The sequence below is a fragment of the Carassius gibelio genome, chromosome B2 (assembly GCF_023724105.1).
Source record: "Carassius gibelio isolate Cgi1373 ecotype wild population from Czech Republic chromosome B2, carGib1.2-hapl.c, whole genome shotgun sequence".
Taxonomy (NCBI): Eukaryota; Metazoa; Chordata; class Actinopteri; order Cypriniformes; family Cyprinidae; genus Carassius; species Carassius gibelio.
Window position 1 is genome coordinate 16,547,669 of NC_068397.1, and position 23,662 is coordinate 16,571,330.

General features: G+C 36.1%; 1 protein-coding gene across 1 annotated transcript in view; it reads left to right on the forward strand.

The window, feature by feature from the left end:
- Positions 1-23,662, forward strand: part of fndc3ba (fibronectin type III domain containing 3Ba) — a 139,930-nt gene that overhangs the window by 101,736 nt on the left and 14,532 nt on the right. Inside the window, exons 7-22 of the mRNA XM_052548244.1 lie at positions 2,132-2,190; positions 4,967-5,124; positions 6,700-6,759; positions 7,838-7,976; positions 9,171-9,224; positions 9,575-9,699; positions 11,153-11,327; positions 11,836-11,922; positions 14,576-14,714; positions 15,595-15,666; positions 16,103-16,221; positions 17,259-17,364; positions 18,151-18,323; positions 19,202-19,315; positions 19,439-19,588; positions 20,583-20,863. Of these exons, the coding sequence (XP_052404204.1) occupies positions 2,132-2,190; positions 4,967-5,124; positions 6,700-6,759; positions 7,838-7,976; positions 9,171-9,224; positions 9,575-9,699; positions 11,153-11,327; positions 11,836-11,922; positions 14,576-14,714; positions 15,595-15,666; positions 16,103-16,221; positions 17,259-17,364; positions 18,151-18,323; positions 19,202-19,315; positions 19,439-19,588; positions 20,583-20,863 (2,011 nt within the window). The remainder of the gene's footprint in view (positions 1-2,131; positions 2,191-4,966; positions 5,125-6,699; positions 6,760-7,837; positions 7,977-9,170; positions 9,225-9,574; positions 9,700-11,152; positions 11,328-11,835; positions 11,923-14,575; positions 14,715-15,594; positions 15,667-16,102; positions 16,222-17,258; positions 17,365-18,150; positions 18,324-19,201; positions 19,316-19,438; positions 19,589-20,582; positions 20,864-23,662) is intronic.

The following is a 23,662-nucleotide window of genomic DNA, read 5'->3' on the forward strand; positions in this document are numbered from 1 at the left end:
AGAGCGGAAGGAGAGGAGAGGATGGACACACAGGAAGTGAACCTAATGACTAGTTTGAGTGTGGAGGTGATGAACAGGTAGTCAGTACCCTGCAGAGATGACTTAAATGCTCTATGAAAACTGCATAATGAACCCATGTTCTTTCCTGTGTTGACATATTTCCTCTTAAAATACGAAGTTTTAAGAGGACTTCAACATTCTCCTCTTTTTATTTTTTATTTTTTTTTATTGAATTTAGTTACGGTATGTTACAGCCATGCACCATGATTTGCTACTTGCTTGTTAATTGCAGGTTGTATTGGGGACATTCTCATTCAGAAGACATTTGTTTGAACAAAAAACAGTGTAGTAAAGGATATGTTTGCTGTATTAATATATGGATGATCATAAAGCTAAAACACATGGACTAAAAGCAACAAAACACCTTTCTCGCATATAGACTGTGACTGTACAAAAATGACTCCATCTTCCATGCAAGAGGAAGGCGACCTCATATTTTTCCACATCTGCACAATTACTCATCACTTGTCAGTAATAACTCAATTTTACCCACTTACATGCACACACACATGTGCACAAAGCATTAGTGAGGTCTTGGGGAAGCCTGTGCCTACCTCCCGGGCCGGGGTCATGTCAAGGTGATTGTGTATGACATCACTGTTGCTGTGACTCATGAAGGCTCAGAGGCACTGTGAACTCCCAGTGTGCTCTCTACTCAAGAAATAAATACACACATCAATCATACTCATGCAGTGTATTTGGGTGGATGACAAATAATGTGTCTGTAAACCTGTCTGAATTTGTCTCTTGAGGTATTTTTATTTACAGCAAAGATTCACAAACCAGCATAAAAACATCAGTCTGTCCTTCTCTATCTTAAATAAAATTATATATATATATATATATATATATATATATATATATATATATATATATATATATATATAAATACAATATATAAAATATAAATATATAATATATATATATATATATATATATATATATATATATATATATATATATATATATATATATATATATATATATATATATATATAAATACAAAATATAAAATATAAATATATAATATATATATATAATATAACTGACCTGATATTTTTGTTTATTTGTACATTTAAATACTGTCTTAGACAAAGGAATATTTTCTCAAAGAAATGTATACAATATCTATTAATTCTGTCAGTTTTAAAAATTGGTAGCTCGTGCAAAAAACAAAAAAAGGGTCTGTAAGTTTTTGTTTTTTTCAATCCTTATCCAGTAATCATAAACAACTGATTTACAATTACAGTTTACAATTTGCTCATGGAAAACCCCTAATTCAAAAGTGTTAGGACCCTAACTTATAAACGAACTCATAAAAAAGGCTCTTTAAAATGATTTTAGATGAAATAGTGACACTCTGCAGGGCTCCATCAGTGTTAACTGCCCATTTATACACATGCTTTTCTTTATGATTTAACTACTCATACTGACACTCTGGAAAAGGAAACTCAGAAGGGTGTGTGTGTGTGTGTGTGTGTGTATAACCACATGAGGCAGTAAAGTTTTAAAGGTATTCTGTCTGACTGTCTGTCGCTGATGATCTGGTAGCTTAAGTGATCTAATCCGGCCTTGGGAACGTGAGGTTTTTTGAGCATTTTTTCCATGTGTGGATTTCATCTTGGCATGAGAGTTGCATACGAGTTAAAGACATGATTCAATATTGAGATGTAGAAGCACAAGCTCCCGACTCCTCGTGTGTCCTCTGTGCCAGTGCTCATTCAGTGGGGTCTGCAGGCTCCTCTGCGCTTCTGGAAAGTTTTCCAATGCCTTGTGCAAACTTTTCAAACACATTGCTGTTTTCTCAGCAAATCTGTCTGTTTCATCTTCAGAGAAGTCCATGGCTTGGAAAATGTACAACTGGTTACAGGAATAGTTCACCTTAAAATGAGAAAGTTATTTGGGTTTAGAACAACTTGATGACACAAAAGTCTTTATTTTTGGGTGAACTTCCCTTTGAAGGCCCTTGTTCAGTTTCTAACTTACAACTGACCCCTGCTGATTCATAATGGAATAACACCCTTTTGTTTTTCTGTTCTTCTTTCTCTTCTCCGCTTTCTCTTGCCTACAGATCATGATTCAGAAGCAAAGAGAGTTCAGGATGTTCTCTCGGGAATGGAAAAACCACAGGTGGGTCTGGAATATGAGTTAAAAATCTTACAAGTGGAAAACACTAATAGTTAATGTTATCAGATAAACATGATGTCCTATTGGCCGAAGGAAAGTACAGGCAGCAGATGTAAGCGCACATAAAAACAACAAAAAGTGATTAATTTAATATGTCATAAGGAGGACATTTTGTAAAAGTCACAGTGGTCTTTTCAGATTTGTTTACAATTCCAAACTATTCCCTTTGCAGCCACATAGTGGCAGCATTTTGTTTTATTATATTTTAATGGTCCACTGTCAAGCAGTGGGTGACTGGGTGAACATTTCCATCAAAACAATGTTTTCTGGTTGATATGTTTTTCTCCATTCTTTTCCCATTTGTTCAATTAGCCTGCTGTTGTTTATTTCAGGAGTATCTGTGATAATCAATATATAAGTAATAATTAATATGTGACACTAGCCCATATTCATCAATCATCTTTTCTGTTTTGTTTTAAATTGCATGCATTTGTTTGTGTGTGATATTTGAATAGCGGTCTCATTTGTATTAATCCCACATGATTATAATATTAGTAACATTAAGGCAGCTTAGAAGAAAACCAGTGTGTTAATACTGCAAACAGGTAGTCTAGACAGACAGAGATTATATTTTTATTATGTTTAATGATTTAAAAATTAAATTCAGGCATCTGTATCCCTTTCTGGCAGTCTGTGTCTGAAAACTACATGCATTGTCCATGTTATACATTTGATCAATATTTGAGTACTTTCTACAATGCATTTTGTAAAAAAAAGAAAAGAAAAAGAAAGATATTGAGAAATTAATACATTTATTTAGCAAGTAAACTTTAAATTGAACAAAATTTTCAGTAAAAAAAGACTTTTACACTTTGACAAGAATTGAAGTAAATGTTTTTTTTGTTTTTAGTTTTCTATTTATTAAAGAATCTTGGCAAATGTATCCCAGTTTCCACAGCAGCACATCTGTTTGCAACATTGATAATCGTAAGAGTAGTTTGTTCAGCAGCAAATTAGCATATTAGAATGATCTCTGAAGGATCATGTGACTAGAAAAATGGCTGCTGAAAATTCAACTTTGCCATCACAAGAATAAATTACATTTGAAAATGTATAATATATAAAATAAGTAAAAAATAGGACTGTTTTGTTTTATTTCGATCAAATGAATGTCTAAGATACATCTTTCATACATTAAAAATTCACACGGACTCCAAACTTTTAAATGTTAGTGTTCTATATATATGTAAAAAAAAAAAAAAAAAAAATAGAAGCAGTTCCATTACTGGAAGAAAATTGTGATGTAAAATGCAAGACTACAGAAGGAATATACCATGATGGATGCAGGGTGGCTGAAAAATGTCTGTGGCTTAATGTGTCTCAAGATGAGGGATTCTGAAGGGCTGTGTGGGGCTGGAAGTAATGGACTTCAATTTGCCCTCATCCTCATCTCTGCAAAAGCCTGTAATGGAGCTGCCTTTCTGGTTCAGTTTCTTCAGTTCAGCTGGTGTAGCTCTCCCACAAACCAGAAATTCTCTGAATACTACAGACTTGGGCCAGTTCCTTTATATATCTGATGTTCCAAACATCACAAGTTCTCTACCACTTCTATACAACATTTCAGGATTGAGTCATGATCCAAAGATATAAAGCAAGATGATATTTATGACACAATTTGTAACTTTTGCAGAGGGCAGCAGGTGGCACTGTGACTAAACATGTTACCCTAAGGGCTTCTAAGGTCATATGCTACATTTCATTTGTGTGTCAAAGTTTTGGCAAGACACTCATGTGAACTTTATGGAGTCACAAGAAAAGAGTTTACATTAACCAAAAGTCTCTCAGCTTTTCAATTCAGTGAAAGTGTTAAAGTGACTTTCTGAGAAAGCTGGATCTGATGGCAGCCGTTTTTTGAGAACATATTGCTGTAGCTTCAGAATTGCCAGAGGCAATGCTAGCTGTGCACATCCGAGAGGCAACAACCATAACTTATCTACGCACATACTTTCACCTGCAGGATAGATTGTGTTTGAGAGCTGTTTGGTTCTGGCGTTAGATTGCTTCTGCCTGACTGAAGCTAGTGTGAGACGTCTGCAGCTCATTCGTGTCAGCGTTATACCCTCATACACAGTGTTGCATTGAATTACCTGTTAACAGAGGAGTTATAGCCGCTCTGTCTCTTTCCATTTATACCTTCAGTTCTGAGTTTGACACACAAATAGTTGGCCTTGCAGAGGTATAAAGCTGTGCAGACTGTAGACTTTAAACTCAGATGTGAGTTAGCATTAGCTTGTGGTAACATGTCTATGGTTTAAAATGAAGAAAAACAACATAAATAATTAAACATATAAAGTCATTTCTTACCTGACACGGTGGACATAGCTTTTTCTTGTTTAAAGATCGATATTACTTTGTAGGCTGCTACTTTTTTTCTGCAGGTCTTTAATCCTGGTAGGTTTAGCAAATGAATGGTTTTAGCTGTATGCTAACCTCATAATGAAATGACAGTCCCACAAACTCTCTTCAAAATGACTTGCTCCTTTTAATTTTTGTCTTAAATTGGGTTTGGCTGGTTTACTGGAGCTCTTTGCAGCAACATATGAAAGCTCCTTTTGAAAAAAACGCTGAGTTTCTGAACTGTTTTTGAAATGTTGTTCACTTTTTGTTCTTCATTATGAATTGAGATACAAAATGGAATATTTAAAATGTTTTTAAAAAGTTAACGGTTAGTAATATTGTTTCAGATTCTTGATGCTATTTGTTCTGCGTTTATCAACAGGTTTTTAACATCCAGGCCCGGACAGCGCAACTGACCTGGGCTCCGCCAGCAGGCCTTCACAACAGAGACAGGCACAGTAACGGACACCCCTTAACCTGCAGCTACGAGGTCACGCTCTCAGACAAGGGTCGAAACGGGCAGTACCGCATCATCTATAGGTAAGATAGACCGGAGTCTAATCACAGAGGGAGCTGTGTAGTCCGCTCAGGATCCTTGAGAAGCCTTTATGTTCATATAAATTAGCAGTGTTCACCACAAGGGAGCAAGTTAGACAAGCATATATCATCCATCGACCAGAAAAAAAATCATCGGATGCAGCCTGTTCTCCCATCAGGACGTGTATGATTCAATATCCAGAGAGCAGACAGGAAAGATAATCAGACCCCTAACAGCCTGTCATCACCGCTTTGAAGCATGAGTCTCAAAGCATGACTCAAAGCTCAAAGCTTCAGACTTAAAATATGAGAGCAGTGGTGTTGGTGAAATCTTACTCTATTTTATATTGTATTATATTACTGTTCAATATATATCTATATATATATGTATGTATCTATCTATATATATATATATATATATATATATATATATATATATATATATATATATATATATATATATATATATATATATATATATATATATATATATCTATATATATATATATATATATATATATATATATATATATATATATATATATATATATATACATATACAAACACACACACACACACACACACACACACACATATATATATATATATATATATATATATATATATATACACATACACATATACATATGCATATATACACACACACACACACACACACACACACACACACACACACATATATATATATATATATATATATATATATATATATATTAATACTTTTATTAAGTAAATATGCTGTTCTTTTGTATTTTGTATGTATCAAATAACCTTGAACAAATGTTTTTTAAGTCATCGTAAAGTGATATTTTGAGTTCATGAATATATATCTGTTTATATGAGTATGTTGCTAAATCAAAATCACAGAAATCAGGACTTTAAACTGTATCCAAACATGTCAAGATTTGAAGTTTACAGTAAAGTTTACAAAAATAGCAGAGCAAACCTCATAAAAATATAAATGTATTCTTTAAAAAAAATTATTATTATTCTTAAATGTATTCTTAAAAAAAAAATACCCTTGTTAATACAGTTTCTAATTTGTTTTTGTGCACAAATCAGTTTTTCCTTCGCTGCACCTCTGTGGATGTGTAACATGGTTTTAACTTGCATATTAAAATCATTTTCTGTTTCCATAGAGGCTTATGTAACAGAAATATTTCCAATTTAAATGGGACGCACTACTCGTGCTGCGTTTTAAAATGGTTTTGTGCTTCGCCTTTCAATTTGGCCTCTCGGTCGGGTAGCGCCGTTCCAGCCCGCTTCTGAGTGTTTTCCTTTCGTTGTTCTCCACACTCAAAAAGACACTGACAGCGCATAATCTAAAAGAATGGGGCAGTTCTGGAGTTGTACCTAAATGTCCTCTAACAAAATATAGTCACACTGCAATAAAAAATGGTCGCTGGAAACCTTTAAATCTATCAAGACAAAATCAATCAGAGTTTTTCCCTTGAGCAGTTGTGCTCAATAACATCTCTTATGAAAGCTTTGAACACCACGACTCTATTGCTGGCATCCATTAAGGTCAGTAACCTTCATGTATGTGTCTCCTTTCAGTGGAGAGGAGTTGGAATGCAATTTAAAAGATCTCAGACCAGCAACAGACTACCACGTAAGGTAAGTGTAGCTCTCAATTTTATTTCTGCCGTGAGGTTCGAGTAGCACAAACTGTTCCTGTGATTAGATCCCATTGTCACAGAAATTCATGTTATTTCAGGTGATCAGTGTTCTCATTACAGTGATCCAATTTTCTGCAATCTTCTTTTTTATATAATCAAAGCTAATATTAAAGGAATATTAGTCATCGTTTTTAACTTCCATTTTTCTGTAATGACCTCAGCTCTACCTAAATGCCTCTCTAATGGTCTGCCTGTTACCTGTGATTAATTGAGTTGAAAGTGCTGTGCATCACAGAGCTGGAAAGGTCAAGATTAAATATGATGCATGTACCGTTTCTCTAAGAATCTTTCAAGCCCACATTTGATTTAATCTGTGCCACCGTGAATAGGCGCTGTTGGTCTCTTCTGTCATTGGGAGCTCTTGTTAGTGGAGAATCCAGTCCTATATGGCAGTTTGTCTGGATCCTCATTAAAACGCAACGAAATTGTCGGCTTGGTTTTCAGTCGACCTTTGACTCCTGGCAGCAGTTGAACTTGGAGCTGAATATATGTTCTGATTAAGGGATGTTGGGAGACTCTTCATCTCTACAGTTAGATATGCCCCTGAACGCCCTGTTAGTCCCTAAGACTTATTATTTTTTGCTCTTTATAAATCTCAGGGACCTGTTGGGAAATGTCATGTGTGTTTAGATTAATTTTGTCCCACCTTTTCCAGCACCGGAATAAGCAATGAGTGTAGTGCTGCACTTTTAAGATTTGTTTTTTTTTGTAGGCTCATCTTTTTTTTAAAGCAATTTCCTGGCATTGTAAAAGCAATGTGCACTCAATCAGAAAATGTATTGAACTTCTGATTGTAGTGCATTAAAGTATTGAACAAAGCCCAGCTGTGCTTTCCTTTCTGTAACTTAAATGCCGCTAGAAGTGGCAAGGTCCTGAGTTCGTTTCGTGATCAAAAGTATCCTGAATGCACTAGAAGTTTCTTCCTTAAGCAATTTTCTGTGTTTTTCTGCTATAAATGCAGTATAGGTGACTTTGAATAAACTATGCCACTAAATTGATGTGTTTGTCTTTCAAAGAGTGAATGCTGTGTGCAATTCTGTGAAGGGTTCATGCTCTGAGGTGGGGGCTTTCACCACTCACAGCAGTACCCCAGACTGCCCGCTGCCCCCTAAGCTGTCCCACCGCACAATGAGCACGCTCACCCTGCAGTGGAAGGTGAGAGCACTGTTTGTCACGCACTAGTATGGAAGTTAAAGCCATAGCCAGATAGTTTCCCGTGCATCAGGTATCAATTCTTCACTCAAAGTACATTTGAGCTTAAAGTTTTATTGCCAGTAAGAACTTTTTGCAGGTCTAATGAGCTGGTAGATATGAAGGAGATGTCCCATTCTTCTCACTAAAGTATTAAAGAGATCAAGAGAGTTCATCCAAAAATGAAAATTGTCATCATTTACTGACCCTCACGTTTTTCTTCAACCCTATGTAACTTTCTTTCTTCTGTGGAACATAAAATGGGGAGAAAAAAAAAAAGATGCCACCCTTTTCTATACAGTGACCTTTTAATGATGACCAGGGGTCACAAAAAATACAGAAAGTGTACATGACAAAATTTTAGCTTCTTATGCTCAGAAATGCTGCACTTAATTTGATGGAAAATACAGTACTGTGAAATACTATTACAACTGTAACTGTTATGACTGCTTTGTGTTTTAATACATTTTAAAATGTAAAGTATTCTTGGGTTGGCAATGCTAAATTGTCAGCATCATTACTTCAGTCTTAAGTGTCACATACTTCAGAAATCATTCAAGAAACGTTTCTTCTTATTAATGTTGAATTAGAAAACAAGATGATCAATGTGGATGTGAGAATATAGTATATAGCACACAAGGCACACAACCTGTACGTTCTGCTTTCTCTTTGTGTGTTCAGCATAATAACGAAATTCATAAGGGTTTTGGAATAACGTAAGTAATTGATTGAACTATACTTTTAAGTAGGGATTGCTCTTATTGAGATAGGGGTGTTCGATTCCAGGCTTTTCGACTCCATTTACTTTGAACCCAAACAGGGTTACACAAATCATTTCTGTTATTAAAACAACACACTTTCAGCATGACTGTCTAAATTGGGTAATGGCATTACCTTGAAATGAGTAGCCTTTTAGCATCATCATTCAGTCCATGCTTATGTAGTGCACTCAACTGTTATACACTATATATACCAGTATATATATTGGAAAAGTAAGCAATGTTAGATATGACTCCCTATCACTACTTTGAGATTTTCATGGTCCTGTACACAGACAGTGCTTCCTGTTACTTAACTCTTCAGGAAATAAGTTTTTTCTTCCAAGTTTCTTCTTTTTGTGCAGTTCTAATTAGTTTCTTTTTGTGTCTGTCCTCTCAGGCACCAGTCGATAATGGATCAAAAATCACCAGTTACCTTTTAGAGTGGGATGAGGTATTGTGTTTTATTTTTATTTTTTTGGTTAACAAGAAAGACTTTATAAAGTTTTTCATTATTATTATTTGAGTTCTTTTCACATTTTTAGTAAAAGGGGCTTCTGAATGAACCGCATTTCAACATTTTGAGCACTAATGATGTCTTTCTGACATCAGTGCTCTTCACATTCACTCTATTTAAAGATTCATATCTGAGTGATGTCTCCGCATCCTTCACAGACCACAGCACACTGTTGCCACTCATACATTTCTCACTCCAGCCATCATTACAGAAGCTGAATGGCTTCAGTGATTTTATGCAGTGTAGTGACTGAAATGTATGTGTTAATCATCTGCTTCATCTATTAGGGCAAAAAGAACAACGTTTTCAGAGAATGTTACTTCGGAAGCCAAAGGCACTACAAACTCACTCATCTGTGTCCAGCCATGGCCTACACGTTTCGAGTGGCGGCACGCAGCGACATAGGAATGAGGTATCACTGCAGAATTGCATGCATAAGCATTTTCTAGGTTTACACAAAGTATTTAAATACACTGAAACACAAAAAAATTTGTTACATACTAGTATAGGATGGGCTGTGTGCAAATTGTTTGACCAACGATGTTAGGAGGTAATATGAGGTTAATAAGGCTCTTTCTATGGGTTGCTGTACAGGATGCATATTATTAAATCCAGTGTGTGACAGAACAATGCCACTATACCTCTGTAATCTCATCGTGTCACCATCACTCAAGTCTTAATGGAGGAGGAAAGCTATAAAGTCACCTTGATTCAGGAGAACAGACGGCCATTGAAGTGCTCCGTCTTTTCTTTGTCTCTCGCTCTCTTCTACTTATTATATACACATATATATATATATTTATACATACATATAAATTAAATTAAATTAAATTAAATTAAATTAAATTAAATTAAATTAAATTAAATTAAATTAAATTAAATTAAAATAAAATAAAATAAAATAAAATAAATTAAATTAAATTAAACTAAATTAAATTAAATTAAATTAAAATTTATGCCTTTAGCAGACACTTTTATCCAAAGCGACTTACAGTGCATTTAAGCTATCAACTTTTACATATCATGTAAATATATCATGTAGATAAAAAAAAAAAAAAAAAAAAAAAAAAAATATATATATATATATATATATATATAAATGCCAGAATAATATATATTGATATAATTTAATATTATTTTATATTATTATTTTATATTTAGATTATATATATAAAAAAAGAAACAACTTATTAATTGGGAAAGCCAATTGATCCTCATACCAATCTACAGAATAACTAGAGAATATATCTGTACTGTATGTTTGGTCTAGTGGACGGAAATGAAGTTATTGAGGGAAGATGGTCATCGCTCTGAATGCAGCGCCATCCCTCGTCTGCTCCTTCTCCTGACATTAATACCAGAGACACATTCAGAGAGTCAAGCAATACGCTGAAATATAAGACTCCACCTCCAGCAAACCACCTTTTGCCCAGTCTGAAGAGGACGTTTTTTATTACTTCCTTAACTGAGAGAAGCTCATTTAATATCTCCTGTTCCCCAGTGGCAGTTATAGACACTCTCCCACACACAGTAAATACTGAGGGCTCTTGTAAACTTGTCACAGCCAGTTAATTGGAAGAAACTAGATTTAAAGCTGCTATTGAGTGGAGAGGAAAACTATTCAAATTCCTTAAATCAGCCTGGAAGTTATTCATATTGGAGCGGTGTTTAAAAATAAACTCAATTCAAGTGTCTGACCTGAGAGGGATGCAAATGAATACGCTTCTTCTGCAAAGTTTATGCAAAACTCATTTATACTTTCTTTCTGACGGATAACTGAAAAACGAGTTTCATGGCTTCTTGTGTGTATAGTATGCCTATACTAATGCAGTTCTGAATGTTTTCTCTCTTTTTTTGTTTGTCAGTGGCTTTAGTCCTGAGGTGGTCTTCTACACAACTGGAAGTCTGCCCCACCTGCCCCACGCTCCTCGGCTGGTGCGTGCCGGCATCACATGGATCACGCTGGAGTGGAGCCGCCCAGATGGCTGCACCGCAGAGGAACCCGTCACGTACACGCTGGAGATCCAGGAGGAGCACATTGTATGTCATTTTGATGACAGCGTCATCAGTTATAACATGAAAACAACATACTACAATTCAGCATACTTGAAACCAATGAAGTTTTGAATTTAAAAACTGGTCATTAATTAGGATGGAGATCATTTTTAAAGAAATACTTGAATCAAATAACTTTCACAACATTTGACTCAAATTAGTGTTTGAACATCTGCACTGTTCCACCAAGACAACAAATAGACAGATGTCTTTTTGTCATTGTAGTTGATGTACAGTAAATGCAATGCTCTTGAGAATTACTGTACACCAGTGTAATAAAAAATGTACAGACGTCATTAAGAAAATAGTCATAGTTTGGTTTAGTATATAGTTGCTGTAGAACCAGTTATTGATGGGTTACTCCCTTTTAAAAAATCATAACGTTGAACCTTAATCAGAATGATATATTCCTTAACATTCCAAGTGCAATTTTCTGTAATGTTAATGGCGATGTAAGGTCACTAAGATGCAGTTTTATGGTCATTTTCTGCAGGCAACAGAGTTTCACCCAAAGTACACTGGAGAAAACTTGACATGTACTGTAGAGGGCCTGAAAAGAAGCACTCAATATAAATTCAGGGTGAGTGAATACATTTTTTCATCTTATACTGTAGCTTAGTATATCACAAATATCACAAGAATGTATTTTGAATTGGAAATAAAAGACAAAATACTTCTAATTGATCCCGTGGGGTGTATGTTAACTTATTATGTTTACTACTTGCTGGTGTGGTATGATCTTTGAGGTGGTACAGTAGATGGATTGACACAAAAAGAAGCCACAAAAACACATTAAAGGGGGGGTGAAATGCTCGTTTTCACTCAATATCCTGTTAATCTTGAGTACATATAGAGTAGTACTGCATCCTTCATAACTCCAAAAAGTCTTTAGTTTTATTATATTCATAAGAGAAAGATAGTCTGTACCGATTTTTCCCGGAAAAACACGACCGGCTGGAGGCGTGACGTGTGGGCGGAGCAAAAGAATCACGAGCGCGAATAGGCTTTTGCGTTGAGAGCATGTGGAAGCTGTGACATTACCGTGAGGGAAAACCCATCATCCTAAACAAACCATGGCTAACAGTCAGATTCAGCCGTTTATTTATGATCCAGAATCAGATCCCGAGGCTGAAACTGAACGAAAGCAGCAGCAGCAACGACTCGCTCCGAGCGGGGCTCGAACCGCGGTCTCCAGCATGGGAGGCGGACACACTAACAAGGAGGCAGAGATATTTGAAGCAGTTTTACTCACCGCCTGCGGTTCCAACACACGATCGTGACCCTTTTTCCTTGGGATTGCACTCTTCCGGCAGAAGTGCCCTTAGGACCCATATAAGGAAATTCCGCTCCATCTAACGTCACACAGAGCCATACTCGAAAAAAACTTTCCGAAACTTGTGACAAACCGGAAGGGGTATTTTGGGAACAAAAATACTCCTTCAAACGTACAACTTAATTTTTGAAACTTTGTCCATGTTTAGCATGGGAATCCAACTCTTTAACAGTGTAAAAAACTCAGTATGCATGAAATAGCATTTCACCCCCCCTTTAAAGAGATCTTAAAGAGATAGTTCACCCCAAATTTTAAATTCTGTCATTAATTATTCACCCTCATGTCGTTCCAAACCTGTAGATGACCCCTGTAGATATCCAAAGATGAACAGGGGTCTTTCAGGTTTAAAATGACACAAGGAAAGGTAATTAATGACAGAATGTTCATTTTTGGGTTAGCTGTCCCTTTAAAACTCACATTTCACACATTTGCAAATGTATTGTTATTGACACACTCAAAAATATCAAAGAGGCACATTTGTCTGTTTTGAAGAGAATAATGCTTTCTGTAAAGCGCTGGTCAGATATGAATTGCCAAGTCGTAGTGACCTAATGTTTTGGTCAAGCTTAGTGTGCTAATTATTAGCCAGAAGATTGCAGCGTTTAACACCTGCTTTTCAAAGGCACACAGTGTTTTGTTTACCTGTGTGGATGAGTAACTGTATGTGCAGGAAACGTGTTTGTGTTACTGGGACATCTGACAAATTAAGCGTAGAGTCATACATTGTTAATTACAGTGGCAACAAACTACTTTAACCTCTCTCTTTGCTCCACTGATTCATGCTACAGTTGTTTTTTTATTATCATCACTGATATTTTCTTCTGTCACATTTATATAGTGAACTCTCCTATCCAATTATGAGTGAACCGCAGCCCACGTCAAGTGCTGCTGTAATGCAGTGAGTGGGTCTGGCTTATGTGCTTTCATAATTAACAGTAATTCCTCCGAATGGTACACACACCTCTTGGTTTTTTGCGTATTTTATGGCATGTGCAAATAATTGGAGTGTGTAAAAGTGTCATGTCATTACAGCTGCATTTGTGGCGGATTGTTTGCGTTCAGATGCTCTTTATTAGGCTGTGTGTCATGGTTTCTTTTTTTGTTATAATCCTACATTTTATATGCATGAAGATGAGTTCAAGCTGTCAGATTTATGCATCATAAATTTCTCTTATTTCCCACTCTTTGACATTTGTATATCTTACGTTTTTAATTATTTATTTAGCTACTTTATTCATATAGCTAAGGTAAATTGTAAAACAAATTTTATTTCAGCATAAAAATTAGGAATGGACAGAAATACCCAAGCACTTGATCATGAAAACACAATTGTTATATTACTAGTTATTTTATTTCAATTTATTTAATTCAAATAAAATTGTAATTGCAAAACATTTCAAACCAATCAAAATAGAGTGACCGAATGAAATTGGCTTAATTTAGGAATTGTTATAAGTGTTTTTAACCATATTTCAAATATTGCAATTGCAACAGATAGATAGATTTGCAATGGATAGATTTAGGGTAGGGTGGCCATACGTCGTCTTTTTCCTGGACATGTCCTGATTGGAATTTCTAAATTGTTTTCCTATTGTCATGATCTTTGCAGTCCTCATACGTTATATGTACGTGAATTTGCATTACTTTGACTATATTCTGTAGATCCCAACTTCTTGCACCTGACCATTCTGGGATCAAGAGTATGTGTGGTCACCATATGAATTAATGATTATAAATGGACTAATGATATCTCCCAAACATGCAATTCAACAAGAGCCAAAAGAGCTAGTGGTGCTTTCTTTTACGAAGTTCACCTGGTGGACAAGAGAGGCAAAAAATCATTGATGCACAGAATCAAGCCTGTTTTGGGTTTAACCATTCTTGTTTTTGTGTCTTGCAGCTCATAGCCTCTAACCTGGAGGGCAGGAGCAGTCCCAGTGAGGTGCTGGTGTGTAAAACCAGTCCAGACAAACCTGGACCCCCCTCCAGACCCTGCATCAAGGGCCCCATCAGACCCTACAGCTTCAGTGTCAAATGGGGTATGGCTTTTTGTGCAGCTGAAATGTTCAGCTTGAGTTGTTGCATTTGCTGAATTGGTTTCTGGCTGTGAGGGGAAATTGGAAAACTCGTTTATGTTTGGGAGCAAATGCAATCTGTTTTGCATTTGAGCTCGACCTTTTGAATCTGGGAAATTGAGAAGAAATATGTGAATCTAATATTAATATTCGTATTTACAAACCTAAATAAAAAGTAATGTCCTTTAGTCCTGGTCTCTATCTGACTCATGTGTGCGTCATGATAAACCTCATCTCGAGGTCTTCTTTTGTGATGCACTGCTTGGCCACTTTCCAATTCAGTTCCTTGGTTGCAAAAGCAAGTAGGATGAGGTCTGCGGTTGAATTGTGTTCTCAGTGTGATAATTCCCCTCTTTATTTCCCCATAGTAATGAAGCAAACAGTTGATTTCTGACAGCTGCAATAAACTTCAAGTGGCAAATGTCTCAAATTTAGTTTAGTCATTGCAAAGGGATACAACAGTTGTCAGGTCTAAATACCTAAATGGTCATATCATGGGTAATCAGATTTCCCTTCATCTTTTGAAATGAGTTTATCCATGCAAATAAAAAGATGCTGTAGGTTTCAGTGCTTACGGTTGGAAATAAATGCCTATTCAACTGTAAAAGAACAAATTCTAACATGTTTTTGGCACAAACAATACAACTAACTTCAGGAAGAAATTAAATGAAACATGTGTGCTTCGACCCCTTTAATAGAGTTTTAATACGGCTTCATTTCTTTTGTAAACTTAAATAACAGACAGTAGTTTAGCTGTTGTTCAAACACTTTTCACAGGAAGTATGTATATTAAACACATCTGTGTGTATATTTCTAATATCCTGTCTGTATCGTCACGCTACAGATCCTCCACAAGACAACGGAGGTTCAGAAATCTTGAAATACCTCTTAGAGATTTCAGAAGGAAATTCTGATGGTATGTATTAATATATTCAGCGGCGATATGTCACTTTGACACGCCATCCGTCTGCATGTTTAAGTATATTTTTGCCCTTGTTTAATTACATCTTAATTGTTTTTCGAAAGTATTTAGACATGCAGCTGGTCTTTTGTTTTTTTTCTCCACACGAACCCTTTTGTAAGAACATTGTCCTCGCACTGTTACATCTGTCTTCTTTTCTTGCACACATACTCCATTAGTGCTGTCACAGCTTATATTTCTCTAAAAGGAATTTTATATCGAATAAAATACTCAAATACAATATACAGCTCTTATATGTTCATTGTTACTTTAGTGTTTTATCTGGTAATGATTTCATTAAGCTTTGGGAATAGTTGCATGGATAACAACAGAATGTGTCCAGCCGTTTGTCCTGTGATTGTTTAACTCTGTGGTGTCTTGTTTTCTGTAGCCAATCAGTGGGACATTGCTTATAGTGGGCCAGCCACAGAGTGTGTGTGTGAGGACTTGAAACCTGGCACACTGTACAGATTGCGCACCTGCAGCATCAGCACAGGCGGCCACAGCCAGGTAACGGCTTACATAACATCTGTCCAAATGTGATCCCAAAAGACAGACACTGAGAAAGAATAGAGAATTATTTGCATACAGAAAAAATTGCTTTATAGTTGCAGGAATACGTATGGGAAATGTCGTTCACAACAATTAAAAAAATGAAGTCGGTTTAAATTACACACAGAAAATGATTACTTTTACAGTGTTTATTGAACACCTCAAAAAAAAAAAACATTCAAAGTGTTGTATGGATGAACTTCCCTTCAGCGGTAACCTCCATTAACCTTTTCTAAATGTTACTGTGGATCAGATCTGCACAAAGGTCAAGAGGAATTTTCACCTTTTTTTCAATTCAGCAATATCTTGAGGTGTCTAGTGGTAGTAATGAAAAAAAAAAAAAAAATCAAAGCATAGCATAGCAATGCTTGTGTGATATTTAAGCAGACTGTGTGTAGTGACTTATAAAGATTTAGATTAAGTTTCATGAACAGTTTTGTAGAAATCCAGTCAAATATGCATCAAAGAGTGTACACTTGGGTCAGTCATAAATATCATTTTATATAATATACATTTTTTATATAATAAAATCAATATATATTAAATATAATTTTAGTTATATATATTATAGATTTTATTAGTGTAGTTCAAATTTATACTTGATTAAAAAAAAATATATATATATATATACTGTATAATATAATTTGTATTAAATTTGATGGTGAAGCTAAATTTTCAGCATCCACTCAGTCACACGATCCTTAAGAAATCATTCCTATATGCTGATTTGCTGCTCTAAAAACTTTTTTTAATATGATCAATGTTAGAAGTGGTTGTGCTGCTTAATATTTTTGTGGAAAATAACAGCATTTATTTGAAATGGAAGTCCTTTGAATGTTGTTACTTCACTTTTGATCGCTTAAATATTTCCTTGCTGAATAAAAACATTAATTTCTTCCTAAAGTCCTCAATCTTTTGAACGGTAGTGCAAATCACATACTTATTCCTGCAGTTATATTTATAAATATATATTTGTTATGCTTGTGTCCCCGTAGTGCTCTGAGAGTCTGCCTGTGCGTACGCTATCTGTTGCTCCAGGACGTTGCCAGCCTCCCAGAATTGTGGGTAAAGCAAAACACAAAGAAGTGCACTTACAATGGGGTAAGATTTTCTGCACACAGTTTGTAAACCCACTACATAACTTATTTCTCTCTTTTTCTATCCCTCTCTTTCCTTCCTGTACAGTACATCAGACTTCTGAGAGTTGTCCATTTCTTAGCCTCTTTCATTTCTTGATTACTTTTTGCATTTTACCGTAATATTTCATACAAAGTGATGTTCAATGCATTCAAGGCACATTTTCCTTGTGAATCAAAGCCAAAATTTTGCTAGCAAGATACTTTCCCAGTAACATTTAGTTGATGATTTCCGTTCTCCCAAAATCTCTGCAGTTTCTGATTTATTTCTGATGATGTGAAATTACATTTCACAAAGCCTTTCTGTGGCGTTCACCCAATGCCACAAAACCCTTCTGTCATATCCAGAAATGGCTTAAAAATCAATATTTCCACCATTTTTGCTACATTTCCTCAATGTAACATTATCGGCTTGCACATATTTTCCAGTACTAGCCTAGAACGATGCTCTTTGCAGTGCACTTGACTCACTGACTCCCTGTGACTGTTAACAGCCAAACACCCTCGGTGGGGAGTGAATTCTGGGTATAATGGGAGCTCCATTGTTGAGCTGCTGATTCCAGACTTTTAAGTGAACACTCTGGATTCAGGCTCTTGGACGAGTATCTTTGATCTGAAGTTGTAAAGCTGTAATTTGCTCTGCTTTAAAAGAACCCCTAACTTTTATTATAAAAGATTAAATGAACCCGTACTCCCTGCCCTTTTAACTCTTTGTTGTACTGAAGGGCTTTTTCTCTGTCCTTCTTTTCAGACTGTCCCTCCTCTGAGGGGGCATGTGAGGTGAGTGAGTACAGTTTGGAAATGAGGGAGGGCGAATCTGAGGCTGCCGAGGTCTATCACGGCTCTGATCTGGAGTGCACTGTGGGCAGTCTGCTCCCCGGCGCCACCTACAGCTTCCGCCTGCGTGCTGCCAACGAGGCAGGGGTGAGTGACAAATTAGGAATCTAATATCAAGAGATTCGCTGATGCCCTGTACTTACGCAGAACTACAGAACACATTTTCATTAACTAGTCAATGGGTTGCCATAACTAGTTGACTAGTCTGTCCAAAGGACTACTGCCAGGCTAACAGCATGCCAACATTTTCTCAGAGCTTATGTGATTCAGAATTCGTTTTTTGAAGCATCGCCACCAATAATGTTAACGCAAATTCATCAACCTAACAAACTGACCATCCCTACCTTTAATTTTATCGCATTACTTGTCTAAACCAGACACTAATTATTTGAATCCATCTGGAATTAGATGATTCTGAGTTACTAAGACAAAATTATGAGATAAATGTGATCTAAAAGTCCAAGCTAAGACAAATCGTTTCGACTGTCAAATTACTTTTGCCTCACAAATTCAACTGTTTTAAGTCATAAATGTAACTTTATCATAATTATGACTTTTCTTTTTATAATATTGACTTTGTCATTATTTCAGCTGTTGTATTACAATTTCAATTCTGTATGTCTTTCTATGTCATTATTATGAATAACCAGAGCATGATTTTTTTTTTCTTATATAGCAGAAGTGGGCTTTCATAGATATCATAGATATCACTCCAGCTTCTTTTTTTATCCTCTTTTAATCCTCTTCTCTGTTTACTTTCCATTGTTTGCTTGAGACAAACTCCCACAAGAGTTAAGGATTGATGTGTCTCGCATCAGATTGCAGTACTGGAAACATGCTTTGATTTCACAAGGATGTCTTGTTTGTTTTTCACATTTTATTTGGATAGAAATGAACTTAGTTGCATATGAACCATTTCATGTCATGTAGTGAATGTTAATTAGGCTCTTGTCTTCTGCTTACAGTATGGACAATACTCTGAAGCAACAGAAATAACCACCGCAGCTGGTCCTCCTGGCCAGTGTGCGGCGCCATCCCTCGTGCTAATGTCCAATACCTGTGTGCTGGTCAGCTGGGAGGTAGTTTATCATATTAAAGCACACCCATTGTTAAAAGTACATGGGGTTTACATAAACACACTCAACAACACTGTCAGTTTTGACATTCAGATGAGCTGAATAATTAATTTATGGCTCTTTCAGAGTCCAGAGAGCTCAGGGGCCGACATCTCTGAGTACCGTCTGGAGTGGGGCCGAGAGGAAGAGCCCATGGAGCTGATCTACTGCGGCCCTGACACGCAGTGTGAGATCTCAGACCTGACACCTGCTACTCATTACTACTGCAGACTACAGGTATCACTGTCACTTAACACTTCTTTTCATTTGTTTAACACGTGTGGAATAAAGTATTGTTAATGTAAAGAGTTTAGGTGCGGCAATTTTACTAATTATATCTCTTTTACATTCATAATGTCTTTTTTAATGCCTGCTTTTGTTTATAAGGTGCCCTGGGAGTAGGAAAGTGTTAATAGCGCATTACTGCATAATGTTATTTTATTATATTCCAAAAAAAAAGTATTGTGCGTCATTCTAGTGCAGTCTGAATCCAAGATTAGAAACGTGAGTAAACTTTGGATAGATTTGTGTGCCATATTTAGCGTAATTAGCATTTGCTCGTCTATTTTAGCATGTTTAATTGATTAGAGTAGTACAAGTGCGACAGGAAAATCTCGAAAGAACAATGAAAGTTGCCACTTCATTATCTGTATCATCGTGTGCAGTGAGGCCGTAAAAAAAAAAGTTGGAGTCATTATGCTTTAAATAAATGAGCTGGTGATACTCATGTCGAGATGATATTATGTGGCGAGGATTAACAGCATAATTACTATAATCATTTTTATTAATTAGGAGATGTAGTCAAGCAGCTTAAAATATTTTACTGAATTGGATTAATATAAATGTTTATTAATATATATTTAAAAAATAGTGGTTGATGAACTAAAACAGATCCAATTTAAAGTTTTTTTTTTGTTGTTGTTGTTTTTAAAGGTGGCATTTATCATTATTGCAGAACACATTAGGGCTGTCAGTGGGTTAAAATATTTAGCTGCAATTATTGCATTATTTTTAATAGTTAATGCACTTACACACTTAGTTCTTTTTAAGAGAAAGGACATTAAATAGCAGGCGTGTTTGCAATTACTAACTGTGTGGATGCCACAATAAAGTGTTGTTATTTGTCATTTACTGATCTTTGTTTAATTTATTTTATGAATAAACCAGTCATAACTATGAATTAAATGCATGCCGAAAAACTTTGACAGCTAACTTTTTCTCCCGTTTCAAGGCAGCGAATCAGGCAGGTGCAGGACCGTACAGTGATCATGTGAGCTGTCAGACCCCCGCCACCGTGCCCGACCCCATCTCAGTGTTGTGTGTACTTGAGAACGACCCTACAGAAAGTGGCGTCTACACACCTTCCACTTGCCTGGCTTTGAAATGGGATGAGCCCTGTAACAATGGCGCGGAGATCACATCTTACACTCTTAAACTGGGAGAGCAGCTCATCAGCCTGGGTACCAGCACCTGCTATGTGCTACAGAACCTACAGCCTGACAGTGAATACAGGTGTGTAACACACACACACACACACATTATGACACCACCGTTCTGTTCACTAGATCACATTCATCTGCTGATGTATTTCTGCGATATGGGAAAACAGTGTTAACTAATAACTACTTAGCTTTCCAATTCCCTGTGATCCAGACTGCAGGGTGTAGTTACACTCCGTCTCAGGTCTCATTTGCATTCTGCAAAGTTGTCCATATCAGGGAAGCATGACGCCATAACCACGTCACCTCCGCTGCCTGACTCCTCGCCCTGCCCTGGAGAACAGTGGGTAAACAGCAGCGTGTTAATGATGCTAATCTGAAGCTAATGAAAAGAGAAGGCCAGAGGGCAGAGTTTGTGTGTGTATCCACGAAGTGGCGACCATAACAGGACATCTATCCCTGCATGGGGCCTCCACTGCGCACAAATAAGTGTCTTCATCAGCCGGCTTATGCAACCCATGTTTTTGTCTGAGAGCTTTGATTGTGGCCTTTAAATTAGAGATCTGCGTGGGACTGATTTTTCCAGTTTCACCCCACTTTCCTCTGACTCCTGCAGATTATTACCCGTCGTCCACCTGCTCTTCGCTTAATGATTATCTTCTTGTCTACTCCCACTCTATTTACACTGCCATTTAAAATGTTGGGGTCTGTACGATTTCTTTAACTTTTATTCAGCAAGGATGCATTAAATTGTTAAAAACAAGGGTAAAGACTCTTGTTACAGAAGATTTCTATTTCAAATAAATGCTGTTCCATATCAGCACCATGTCAGCATATTCAGAAGGATTTCTGAAGGATCATGTGACACCGAAGACTGGAGTAATTCAAATCTACAATCGGAAGAATGTTTTTAAAATAAATTGAACATCGAACATTTTAAATTGTAATAATATTTTTACAATATTATAATTTTTATTGTCATTTTGATTAAAAAGGCAGCTTTCACAGGTATATGAGACTTTCAAAAGCTTTAAAGCAATACAAAAAAAAATCTTACTGACACTAATAGTTTTAACTCTACTCTAGGTCTTGTCACAGATTCTCAATATTCAGAGAAAATAACTAAGCACCATAAATTTACATTTTGAAAATTGACAATAAATGACACATCTTACTAAATTTGTAAACGCAAATTTAAACAATATGGTGGAATATTAAGCTTTAAATGTTGCTTACCTGGATTAAACTGGATTTAAAAGTTTTGAAAATCTGGGTTGTAAATACTCTTTCAGAGAGAAAATAGACTCTCTGTAGATTAGATTTTTTTTTTTTTTAAATAGATCGCTACAATCTTTTGTGTGTGTGTGTTTTAAATTTCACTTAGTATTCCCGCCATGTTCAGTATTCATGTGCAGAGAAGATCAGTGTTGATTTTCTAGTTATGGTTGACCTTTCCATTTCCACGTTGTCCATCTGTTGCATTTGTTGCTGTTGGACTTCCTCTTCGTTAGCATTCTCTGCCATGCATCATACCCCACGGTTTTATTTTTCCGACACTGTTCATGGAACAGTAGTAATATATATGGCCCACATTATTTATTTATTTAGTTTTTAATTTTTTTTTTATTTTTAATTTTTTTATTCATTGATTGCTTTTGGATTTTAGGAACAAAACCAAAGGCAGGAGTCCACTGCAGATTTCATTATCTGATAGCAGACCATCTCAGTAATCTCTTGCCAGTGTTCTGACTGGTCTAATAGCAGTGTTATTTACTCTGCTCATACGAAGACGCTGAGTTTCTTTATGCTCAGTATAGTTAATAGATTTTATTCAAACAAATGGGTTAGGATGGTAATGTCACACATTTGCTTTATGATCAGGGACTTAAATAATGAGAATCTTAAACATGGTTCCAGATAAAAGTGAAAATAAGATTTTGAATCTCAGATTTTTGATGTGGCCTAAGAATTTTAAACCCCACTGTATATGAATCAGGACCAGATATTTTTGGTCCAGGCCCGGCGTGAAGCAGACTGAATGGCCATTTGATTTCTCCTAGATCGATTATGTCTTTTGTCATTAGGGGCGTACAGACTAATGAAATCTCTTGTTTTGTTTTCAGTTAAATGTCAACCAAACAGTCTGGTGTTGTGAAAGAGCTGCTGTTAATTCCAGTCCAGACTCCCCAACGCTCCAATTTTTATTAAACCCAGAAATTGATTTTGGATCTATTTGATTTAATAATATGACGAAGCATTATCTTTGAATGATGGGCTTCTAAAACAAAGCACTTTCAGCCGACAAATATAAATTTGATTGAGCTCAGCGAGGTGAAAGTTAAGGAAGTTATTTGTATCCGCAAGTGAGCGAAACTCAGCATGACGTGGCTTATTACTTCTTATTATAGTGGCAGTGAGTGAGGAGATCGACCACGTCTCATTTCACATCAAGGCTGAGTCAGGTGAAGCTGGGTAAAATGAGTTGTATTTTCAAAAAGAAAAGCCTGTTTTAGCTGGATTTTGTAGTTGTTTTTTATTGTTGTAATAAATGAAAATGATATCATATATTAGTATTCATGAACATATGTGTGTCTAAATATATTTGTGTTGTGCCATAGAAATGCAATGAAGTGTTTCACATGATTAACAGCAAAGCAAGGGCACATCAGTTGGCCTGTTGATACACGTGAAACCCCTTGCACTCCATTCATACATTCATATTCAGATGAAGTTGCTCATATGAGTGTCATCTGCTCACCTCCTGCATGAACGGCCGCTGTAAGCGACGTTCTTACACATGAACATGAATGAGTCTAGTATAGTGAGTCACATTAGCTCTGTTATTGATGATACCATGTGTCTCTGTTGACAT